The 11,461-nt window shown below is 43.3% G+C and overlaps 1 protein-coding gene across 2 annotated transcripts; it reads left to right on the top strand.

Annotated features, from left to right (window-relative positions):
- The first annotated feature begins 585 nt into the window (after positions 1-585).
- Positions 586-9,286, top strand: prdm11 (PR domain containing 11). Of its 2 annotated transcripts, none has more exons than XM_047597093.1 (7): positions 586-882; positions 2,642-2,718; positions 3,351-3,610; positions 3,755-3,822; positions 4,013-4,200; positions 5,033-5,521; positions 5,661-9,286. In XM_047597093.1, exons 2-7 carry the CDS (start codon positions 2,691-2,693, stop codon positions 7,820-7,822), a joined length of 3,195 nt encoding a protein of 1,064 aa, XP_047453049.1. In that variant the 5' UTR covers positions 586-882; positions 2,642-2,690; the 3' UTR covers positions 7,823-9,286. The 2 variants fall into 2 exon arrangements, with proteins under 2 accessions (XP_047453049.1, XP_047453050.1); XM_047597094.1 differs by lacking the exon at positions 586-882 and adding an exon at positions 1,674-1,709.
- Positions 9,287-11,461: the final 2,175 nt, after the last annotated feature.

Below are 11,461 nucleotides of genomic sequence, written 5' to 3' on the forward strand. Positions count from 1 at the left end.
TTGTTATTATTGTGTTATTTAAGTTATTATTTTAAATTATTTTACTATTTTAAAGGTTATTATTTATCAGGTTATTATTTTAAACACCTGACATCAACCTGCTAATAGAGATCACTGCCAGAAAAATCATTCATTGTAAGTTGTGTGCAATGACATTAAAGTTCTTCTTCTTCTTGTTATGATTAAATATTATGTCATTACAATTTGTTAAAGTTTTTTATTTGTAATATTGTGTAAACGTGTAAACATGTATTTCACACGGTTTTTATTTAAAGAGTTATGTAATAATTGTGTTGTGTGTTATTATTGTTCATTAATATTTTGAATGTTGTCTTGTTGTAAGTTTACATATTTAATTTATTTTTACATTGTTCTATTTGTATGTTTTTTTTTTTCACGTGTCCTTCAGTGGCTTTTTAAATAAATTGCATTATATTATTATCATATTTGTGCTGATTTTATAGTGTAGTGATTGTGTAGCTCTTATTGTGTTGATGTTATCTTGTACTTATTGTTGTGTGTTTAACGTGTCTGTAACGTGTCTTTTTAACGTGTCTTTAACAGCTCCGTGTCTCCGGGAGCTCCGGTCGGAGCGGAGCCGCCTCTCGGTGCTCTGTGTCCGGGCTGCAGCTTCTCGTGCTCTCGGTGAACTTTTAATTCTCGCGGACTCGCTTTCTTCCGCGTCTCATGTCATTTCCTGTGATAGAAATGGTGGCCACGGCCACAGCTCGGAGAGGCCACCGAGTCTCTGCACACATTTAACCGCAAACCAGCGGCCAGGCCGGGCCGGGTCGGGCCGGGGGTCGGTGCGCTGCGGCCGGGAGGGGCTCGGAGCTTCACCCGGGAGACACGCACCGTGTCCCCGCTGCGTCTCCGCTCAAGGTGGGTCCGCGTCGGTAGCCACGGTGGCCAGTGAAAATGGCTTCCGAAAACAGGAGGCAGCTCGCCAGGATCCTGCAGAGAAAGAGTGGCGCAGATCTCCGATAACTGTCCGCAGGTTTCTACCGTCCGGAGGAGCGTTAGGGCCCCATGAGGGAAGACATGAGAGGATCTAGATCCTCTTTGCATCATGCACTGTGAGAAAAAAGTAGAAATGTCGAGAAAAAAAGTAGAAATGTCGAGGAAAAAGTCGAAATGTTCAGAATAAAGTCGACATTTTGAGACTATAACAACCTACGTTAGAGTCTTAGGGCCCAATAAGAAACAAATGAGAGGAGCTAGATTGTTTTTCATCATGCACTTAGAAAAAAAGATTAAATGTCGAGAAAAAAGTTGAAATACACTGTTGAAAAGCAGTAACGTTGAAACATTAAGAAAAAAGTTGAAATGTCCAGAAAAAGAAGTCAACCTTTTGAGACCATAGACCCCTTCACGCCTTGTAAACAGTGTGACGTTGTTGAGGGGCGGAGCTTAGCTGGAGGCAAAACATCTCTAACACTGTAGCCTGTAAACACAGGTTAGCATACTTCAATGGATTGTTTTGGCAGGAATGGACGAGGAAAACGTATATTTTAGAGAATATACTAACACACTCACTATCTGAGTGTGAGTGTTATTTTATAGTTGACTCTGAGTGATGGGACTATATTCACCGACTCCTACACTCCCACCCACTGGATGGACGATTTGACCAAAGGAGGACAAAGAGGGGACAAAGTCTGGTCTGTCTTTTATCAAGTGAAGCTTCTCCAACAAAGATATTACAAGAAGTAAGTGGAACCACTGTGGAGAGGAACGTAGTAAATATAACTTCTGCTTAGACGCCACTGAAACACGTAACTAAGTATTAGCATGTATCAAGAATCCTCCAAATAAGGATTAACTTAATGTTAATGTTAAAGAGAGAGTTGTTGATGAATTAATCGTGTTCAGCCAACGTTGTCTATGACTGGAAGTGGCTGGTATGTGATAAAACTTCAAGTTAATGCTTTTGCTTTTGATGACATTTTCCTGACTGTAAGTGACCATGTTCGCCTCGAGTTTCCCTCTGTTTTGCCTCCAGTTAACATAGTGACGTCACAGTGACGTGGACCGTGAAGGGGTCTTCGTTAGGATATTAGGACCACCCATGACATTCATTGTTCATCATGCAAGTTGAAATGTCACTTGTCCTGCACGGGAGTTTTTACTGAAAGCTCCAGAAACATAGTTTAAAATCATTAATGAAGATGATGATGAAGAGCAGAGGCCACATCATATGTTTGCAGCTGGAAACTGATTTTAATCAACTAATAATGAGACAAGAGACATGAGGTGAACATTTATTACATCTGCTTTATGTATTACATGTATTATGTTCATTATATTTATTCAAGGCGACACCGCGGACAGAAAACTGTAACTGAATTAACTTTTATTTGCTGTGTGATTTTAAAGGGACTCAGTGGAAATTCCGACCACAGGTGGCGCTGTAGAGCCGCGTTACATGTGTTTATGTGCTGCAGCTGCCGCAATAACACACCAAAGAAACTCATTTTAAAACAAGGTTTTTAAAGAATAAAAAACTACTTTTTCACTTTCTGTATTTAATTAAATTCTAGTTTTCAGTAGAAAATAATTCAAATTGTTATGTTTGCTATAACTGTGATAAACATGCATAGCTGCCTCTTTTTGATAATAATTGGTATCATTTGTTTCCCAGAGGTTTGTGAAGTGGACGACGTGCAGGATTCTACCAACATGATTCCACCATGAGTGAGCAGCCGACAGACCTGTGGTGTAAGAAACTTTAGCTTCATGTGTGGCCTAAAGACATGAGCAGAAAATAACATCAGCTGACAGCAAAGTTAAAAGATGAAATTAATGGTTGCATGAATAAAACGATTAGCATTGAAAAATAAATATTAGAGCATTAGCATTACATTTAACTCTTTATAGGGCTCTCATTGAAACAAGTGGAAATTCTTAATACTAACACTGTTTTTTTGTAGGACAGAAGAAAACTTTTTACTTTTGTAGAAAGTTTGTGTAATGTTTTAATGTTCATGTGTTAAATCCACATGAATGAATGTCTCATATCTGGTTCTGGTCTCATATCTGGTTCTGGTCTCATATCAGGTTCCTGGTCTCATATCTGGTTCCTGGTCCTTAAACTAATGTAAACATGTATTTGTCACATTAGAACATCATCAACATCATCACATTAGAAACATTAGGACACTTGTTCTTCTTCATGGTTCCTAATAAACCAGTTCAGAGGGGGGACCTTGTAGACCACATTACCAGATATGGTTCTTGGACCCATAAAGGGTTAATGACCGTTTACACTGGATTGATTCTGGATCTAATCTGTTTTCAGATCAGGTAGTTCTTGACTCATTAGATCGTGTTGTTGTGTTTTTGTCCTCCAGTCTGTGAGGAGTGTCAGGACTATTTCCAGGAGGAGTGTCCGTCTCATGGGCCCCCACTGTTTGTCCCTGATACACCCGCAGTCCCAGGGTCGGTCAACAGGGCGGTGCTCACGGTCCCGACGGGGCTGGAGGTGTTCACAGAAGGAGACGAGGTGGATGTTCGCTGTGTGGGCAGGACCTTCCCAAAGGGGGCAGTGTTTGGTCCCTACGAGGGGGAGCTGGTGTCTAAGGACAAATCATCTGGCTTCTTTTCTTGGATAGTATGTTCCACTAGTCTGACACCAGTGTGACACCAGTTTGAATCCAGTTTAAGTCCAGTTTAAGTCCAGTTTGAATCCAGCTTGACTTCAGTTCGACTCCAGTTATATTCTGAATCATTGTTTTGTTTTTTGGTGCCGTTGCAGATCGTTGATTTGAACAACACGTACCAGTCGATCGACGGCAGCGATGAGACCAAAGCCAACTGGATGAGGTGAAGTTTATTCTGAAGTCACAATGAACACGTTTTTATTTTATTATTTATCCATCCGACACTGAGCGTTCACACTTCACCTCTAACATCAGACGTTACCAAATCTAAAGAGGTACAGTTACTGTCGGTTTCCACCTTGAACTGGATGCATTATACAAACTGTTTCAGTCCTGCAACCTCTGACCCTCAGGTTCGTCCGGACCTCGTCGGAGGAGAGCGACAGGAACCTGACGGCGTTCCAGCGCGGTAAAAACATCTACTTCAGAGTCTGCCGGAGGCTGCAGGCCGGAGACAAGCTGAGGGTTTGGTACAGCGACGACTACATCCAACGACTTCACTGCGTGTCCCAGGAGAGCATCGACCGGAACCTGGACACGGGTGAGCCTCCTACAACTCCCAGAATGCTTTGTGATGTGTCCCAGGACATTTTATTTGTTGTTTAGTGAGGAGGGACAAACACATCATTATTTCATATAAATACCAAACCGATGTCATGCATCCAGGTATCTTTACTAAAACTTGCAGAACAAAGTTACACAAAATCATCAAAATACAAAACATACAAAAGACAAACATAGATAAAAAAAAAAACAAACAAAAAAAAACAATAAGGACAGAAAACTAAAATAATACAGTACAATATGTTAAAGGCGTTGCTCACAAGCTTGTTTCAGTCATTGTTTTACTTGTGTGTTAAAAACCTTGAGGTCTGTCAGTGTTTTGATTTCAGGTGGAACATATTCCAGAGTTTTTACCGAAATGCATGAGACCGTCTGAATGTTGTTCTGCATTTTGCTGTTCTGCAGTTACTGCTTGTTGCAGCATTTTGTTCATGTAGCAGATGGCAGAGTTTTTCTGGGGTTGTTCACTTGGAAATAAGTTTTAAAAATGAGAAGCATATAAAACAGTCAAAACTGAACAGAATATATTGCTTGATAATCTTACAGGTGTGTGATCCATTACTTTTAGTGCCTGTTTATATAGTGGCCTAGAGGTGCTGTCTGGTTAGAAAACAAGGAAGTAGTTTTGATCCCAGTGTGAGTCCTGAACCCTCCAGCTGGTGGTGCTGTTTCCCCATGTTTGAACCTTTGACCTGTTCATCATCCTGTGAAGAGTCTTCCTCTGAGAAAGCAAAGAAAGCACAGACTGACTGACACGTTAACTCGTATGTTCTTTGGGATGCAGCTTTTAATGACAGGTTTCCTTCCAGATCCCAGGAAGCTGCCCAACCTTCAGAAGGACTTCAAGTCTCCTTGTCAGCTTTCAGCTCTGCAGGGTAAACTCTTCCCCTCCAAGCAGCCCAGTGAAGAACCGGACAGCCAGCCCCCTGCCAAGAGGAAGAAGATCGACCTCATCTTCAAAGACGTGCTAGAAGCTTCTCTGGAGGACTCCAGCAAACCCCGGTCCCGGCCTTGCCTCCCCAGCGAGTGCAAAATAGCGGCGCAGAGGTTTGATTCGTCATCTGAGATCGGCTTCAATGTCCCCGACCTGAAGGTGGAGGAGAAAGAGGAGGAGAACCAGAGCAGCGAGGAGCCCTCCACCTCCTTCTGCCCCAACTGTGTCAAACTGAAGAGGAGGATCCTGGAGCTGGAGGAGGAGCTGTCTCGTCTCAGAGGTCCAGCAACGTCTGAACAGACCCGAACCCATCACGACCAGGCCCCACCTCTCCCTGAGCAAGGCCCCATCGAGGACTTCCAAGGTGGGTTAGGAAGACTAAAAGGTTGTTGTTTCCCAGGGAAGGTGTCCGCAGGGTGGATGTCTTTAGTTTTGCAGGTTTGTTCTAGTCATAAACCAAAGTTGTTGTGAAAATAAGAAGCTGAATGAGTTTGTTTTTGCAGGGATGGAGCCTCTGACGCCCTCTCAGGTGGTTCTGGATGAAGACGACCAGGATGTGGACTCAGCCGATGAGTCACTTGTAGCAGATCTGGTCATCTCCCCAGAGGACTCGTCAAAGCTTTCTTCGGGAGGAAGCCGACGGATTCGACGCTTTAAGCAGGAGTGGCTGAAAAAGTTCTGGTTCCTGCGCTACTCGCCGACCTTGAATGAAATGTGGTGCCACGTCTGCCGCCAGTACACCGTCCAGTCATCTCGCACCTCGGCCTTCATCATTGGCTCCAAGCAGTTCAAGATCCACACCATCAAGCTCCACAGCCAGAGCAACCTCCACAAGAAGTGTCTGCAGCTGTACAAGCTGCGCATGCATCCGGAAAAGACAGAGGAAATGTGCAAGAACATGACGCTGCTGTTCAACGCCGCATACCACCTGGCTCTGGAGGGGCGGCCCTTCTCCGACCTCCGCCCGCTGGCAGAGCTGCTGAAGAAGTGCGACCTCAAAGTGGTGGATCAGTACATGAACGAAGGTGACTGTCAGATCCTCATCCACCACATCTCCCGGGCTTTAAAAGAGGATCTAGCTGAGAAGATGCGCCTCTCTCCCTTCCTGAGCATCATAATGGACGCCCAAAACGACGACCTGTTCTCAGACCTGGTGGCGGTTTACGTTCAATTCACGACCAATGAGGGCTCCCCCAACACAGAGTTCCTGTCCTTGCAGAGACTGGGCATGGCCAACGTGGATGGCTACCTCCAGGTCATGGATCGTGCCTTTGGCATCCTGGGCCTCAGGTTTCAGGACTTGCTGGTCGTGGGTCTCGGGGTGGACGGCACCACCATCTCTTCGGCAATGAGAGCAAACCTGTACATAGCGGTCCAAAAGACCTTCCCCTGGATCCTGTGCCTTCCCATCATGATCCATCGGCCTCATTTAGAAGTGCTGGATGCCATCAGTGGGAAGGAGCTCTCCTGCCTGGAGGACCTGGAAAACAACCTCAAGCAGCTCCTCAGTTTCTATCGCTACTCGCCTCGCATGATGGCCGAGCTACGATCCACCGCTCCAACGCTGTCAGAGGAGACAGAGTTCCTGGGAGACATCAGAGCCATTCGATGGATCATTGGAGAACCCAACGTCCTGAACGCTCTCATCAAAGATTACCTGGAGGTTGTAGCACATTTGAAGGAAATCAGCAGCCAGACGCAGAGGGCTGACGCTGCCGCCATCGCTCTCACTCTCCTCCAGTTCCTCATGGACTATCAGTCAGTGAAACTCATCTACTTCCTGCTGGACATCATAGCTGTTCTCTCACGTTTAGCCTTCACCTTCCAGGGAGAGTACTTGCTGGTGTCGCAGGTAGAAGCTAAGATAGAGGAGGCCATCCAAGAGATCGGCCAGTTGGTGGACTGTCCCGGAGAATATCTGCAGGAGTTTGAGGAAAATTTCAGAGAAAGTTTCAACGGTGTTTCCCTGAAGAACCTACGTGTTGCAGAATCCAAGTTCCAGTCCATCAGAGAAAAGATTTGCAACAGGAGCCAAGGCATCCTTTCTCAGAGGCTGGACGTGCAGAGTCGCTCATTTGCCAAAGCCTGCAAGGTCCTGGACCCGTCCACATGGCCTCACAACCACGACGACCTGCAGGCCTACGGGGAGGAGGAGATCCAGATCATATTCAACCACCTGGAGTCGGTTCCCTCTTCAGGGCAGGACGGCTCTCAAGCCCGGACGGTGACCAGGAGCAGCCTGGTGGTGGAATGGAAGGATCTGAAAGCAGACTACTACAGTATGAACGGCTTTAAAGAGGTCATTGGTCACATCTGCAGGTACAAGCAGCGTTTTCCTCTACTGCACCGGATTGTGCAGGTGGTGCGGGTCCTGCCCAGCTCCACGGCCTGCTGCGATAAAGGTCGAGGGTCTCTGCAGAGGATGTGCAAGAACAACCGGTCCCGTCTGACCCTGGAGCAGATGAACGACCTGCTCACCGTGGCGGTTAACGGGCCGCCCATCGCTAACTTCGACGGGAAGCGAGCGCTGGACAGCTGGTTTGAAGAGAAGTCTGGAAACAGCTTCTCGCTCTCAGCGGAGGTGTTGAATAGGATGTCTACGTCTGATCAGAAGTCTGTCCTGCACAGTGTGGATGTGAACACAGAGTTCTACCCTGACGTGTGACCGGGAAACCCAGGACTGCACTTTTATAACAGGACAATGCAACGAATTTACTCACATAGAGGCTGAAAATATAAACTAGGGTTTAATCGTCATCCTCATTCTTGTGTTTAGGAGGAAAACTGAGCATGCATGGACATTTACAGATTTATCTTTCAGTAACTACAGTTCCCTGGCTGCACTCGAGCAGCCTCCCACACACTGAAGGGATGTCTGAAAACTTCATGGAGAGTGGAAATAAATAGAAGGTCCTCAGTTATACTGGTCATAGCACATTCAAAACCAGCTGAAACAAGGACAACTGGACCTGGAGTTTGTTCAAGACGTCTTAAAGAAACGTTACGTCTTCCCTAACCTTAACTGAATGTCTTCAGGAAACTCAAGTTCAGTTGAACTTGAATTAATCTTTTATTTTAAAGAGATACAAAAAGAATGTGTCATTGGATTTGTTTTTATTTTACTGTTGTTGTTCATATTAAGATGTGAGGCCGTTTTTCTAAAATGTCTTAGCGTGTTAGGGTGGAGGGTCCTCATAAAGATCCCAGTGTCTCATAATGCTGCACATTATGAGACACTGGGATCTTTATGAGGGGTCAGGGTCCCGCTGTGGCCGACTGACTGAGTGTTGTGGGACCGAGGGCCTCTCTGCTCTGTTTGGTGTAATAATAACACGGTTGTTGTGACAGTAACAGGCCGTCTCACATCAGGAACAATCAGTTAGTGTCAAACTGAAGTCAGTGGCTCTGAGCCGCTCTCTGCTTCAGCCAATCAGCCGCTGGGATATTCACTAACCCAACAGACAAGGCTTTATATTTCTATTAGAAATGCACACAGCCCTGCTTCACGCTGTACATACAGGACTAACTGTACATTTTGTAAATGCTTTTTGAGCCCGTTTTTAAGGAGAGTATTTTTCTCTTGAATTTGAAGATTGTGCCAAACCGGTGGAATGCTGCGACGCCACGCTGTCCCTCGCCACGCATCTTTAAAGTTTACTGCAGCCAGCGAACACACCTGAAACGAGTTTATCTTTCTGCCTGGATGTTCAGCAGAATCACTTCAGACTTTCAGCCAAAGCTTCAGACACATTTTAAAAGCTGCATGAACAACTGATGCTTTCAGCACCTTATTGTGATTATTGTCCCGACGTCTGATGGTGTTTAATGCACAAATAAATGAGATGGTCACTTTGTTTTCACCAAATGTTTCTGAACTTAGATTTTTGTCCGTGACTTTAAGCAATGCTTTGATATTTCTTATTTCTTGATGTTGATACGAGGAGGATATCATCCCGGGAGTTCATCTTTACGTGACTCTCTGTTTCTGGTTCTCGTCTCTGAAGGTTTTACTTTTTATTTGAGAATGAAAGAAATATGTGAACGTGCTATAAATCAGACACATGGGCATGGAATTGCTTCTAGTATAGACCAAGAAATAAATAAATGCATAAATACATTTTGAAAATGATTCACACATATTCAGTATGTTTTATTTCTTCAGTGTGTTCGTCTACGTTCTCACATCGTCTGTGTGTTGTGGTTTAAAGAGCGTTAGCGTTAGCATTAGCATAGCCAGTTTGTGTCACGTTGATCTGAATCATTTGTTTCTTTCTACATCAACCAGACGACCAATCCGCCTTTAGACAGAGATTAGGAACGCCCACTTCATTAACATGTAGACACAGGTACAACAATAAATGAGAAGATGAAAACGGACGTATGAAAATGTAGAAATGAATCAGACATTCTGGTGTTTTCTTTGTCACGACTAAAACGTGCTCAGAGTCCATGCAGAGGGGGACCTTGTAGACCACATTAGACCCTGATTAGACCTGACCATGGTTCCTGGATCTTCTCTGATTGGCTCAATGAAAACCACATGAAAATAAACCTCACTGAGAGGAACTCAGGTTTTAGAGTGCGGATTAAAGTGTGACAGAAGCAGAAGACTTGAGGGAAGTTCCACTTTGAATGTTTAGTTTCAGAGGACTCAGTGTCCCAGACAGAGGCCCTGTTTCCTGGTGTTATGCTAAGCTAGCTGTCTTGTTGCTAAAGTAGGCTAACCAGTGGCTCCATGCTCAGTGCACAGACTTTAAGTTGATTTTATCTTTGAGCTGGTTAATCCGTTGTTCTCATGAACTCACTGAGCATGTTTCTCTGGATGATTTCATTCTCTTCTTATTACTTCAGTCCAAATAAGTGACTCATGAATGCTGATGTCATGCTTCACTTCTTTCTGTATGACTCCAAACAGCTGTTCATGTTTACTCCTTAAATATGTTTTAAAAGACATTTTGTCTGAAGCTGTTGCTGGTAGAGAACTTTCATTTCTGATGTTTACAGATGTTGCACTGTGTTTACACATGTTTATACATTTTATATTTAGTTTTGTTCATTTTGCCATTTTATTTTTCAGACATTTATTCGGAAGGAAAACAGGATAAATGAAGCACATTTAAGTGAAGTTTGATTTGTATGAATATTTTTATTTTCTCCTTCACATTTAGTTGATGTCTTATTGTTCCTGGGTGTTTATATGTGTGAGTGCACCAGTGATTCTAATATTCTGATTAGTGAGTTTTTATTTATTTATTTCTCTGCTTCAGTAAAACACAGATTCACTGTTTATCCTCCAGACACTCAGCAGCCCCGTAGATATGAAACGATTTGTTGATTTATTTAATTTTCCTTCTTCTTATAAAGACAAATGAAAGACTAGGTAGCTCCCTGATGTTCAGTCTAATTATAATACTAAACTAAACTAAACTAAACTCTTATTTATCCCATTAACAGCAGATTGTTTATAGAAGTGACTCGTTTTATTTCCGTGTAATTTAATAATTGTGTTTTTCTGTGTGTTAATGATTGAGTTCAGTTATATTAAATATTCTCATCGTGTAACATATTTATATTAATAAACGCACTACGCGGTGGAACTGCATTTCCCAGAATGCGTGGACACTTCCGGGTTATGGAGGCACCGATGGTTCCAAAGGGGGCGGAGCTTGTCAAGAACAATTACTGGTAAGTTGATGAAATAACGGCCATTTAAACTTTTTTTTATTTTTATTTATTTATTTTTTACATTTTTAAGCATTAGCTGTCGGAGGTTTACTCTTAGACATCGTTATTTTTACATTTGGTTTGCATGAAATGGATTTAGGGACCTAACTGAAAGATGGTAACGGAGGCTAACGTGACGTAATTAACGTGATAATTTCACTAAAGTCCGTTAACGTTTTGTTGTCAGGTGACATCATGTAAAGTTGTTTTGATTGTTAGGTTTTAAAACATTACTAAAATACTACCACTACAGCTATTATTGCTACTATTGCTTAGATGCTGTTTTACTTCTGCTGCTGCTATAACTACTACAAAAATAATAATAATAATAATAATAATAATGCATTTTATTTAGAGGCGCCTTTCAAAGCACTCAGTATCATCTTACTAGACACAGACAAAACAACAATAGAACTTTAACAATTTTTTTGTTTATTTAACAGGAACAAAGTTCAACACACATCTCCAGGTCCTGCTGCTGTTTGTGGAGGCTGCTGGTGTCTGATGGCTGCTGGTGGCTGGTGTCTCCTGTTGAAAGCTGCTAGTTGTGAGTGTTTGCGGCTGCAGGAAGACGCTGGTG

This window comes from Mugil cephalus, chromosome 10, assembly GCF_022458985.1.
Source record: "Mugil cephalus isolate CIBA_MC_2020 chromosome 10, CIBA_Mcephalus_1.1, whole genome shotgun sequence".
Classification (NCBI taxonomy): domain Eukaryota; kingdom Metazoa; phylum Chordata; class Actinopteri; order Mugiliformes; family Mugilidae; genus Mugil; species Mugil cephalus.

Excerpts from the sequence above, each read along its gene's own strand:
- prdm11 (XM_047597093.1), top strand. The coding sequence starts at position 2,691 with ATGAGTGAGCAGCCGACAGACCTGTGGT. Across the intron at positions 3,823-4,012 it reads ACCAAAGCCAACTGGATGAG|GTTCGTCCGGACCTCGTCGG; the intron begins GTGAAGTTTATT and ends TCTGACCCTCAG. Across the intron at positions 4,201-5,032 it reads CGACCGGAACCTGGACACGG|ATCCCAGGAAGCTGCCCAAC; the intron begins GTGAGCCTCCTA and ends GTTTCCTTCCAG.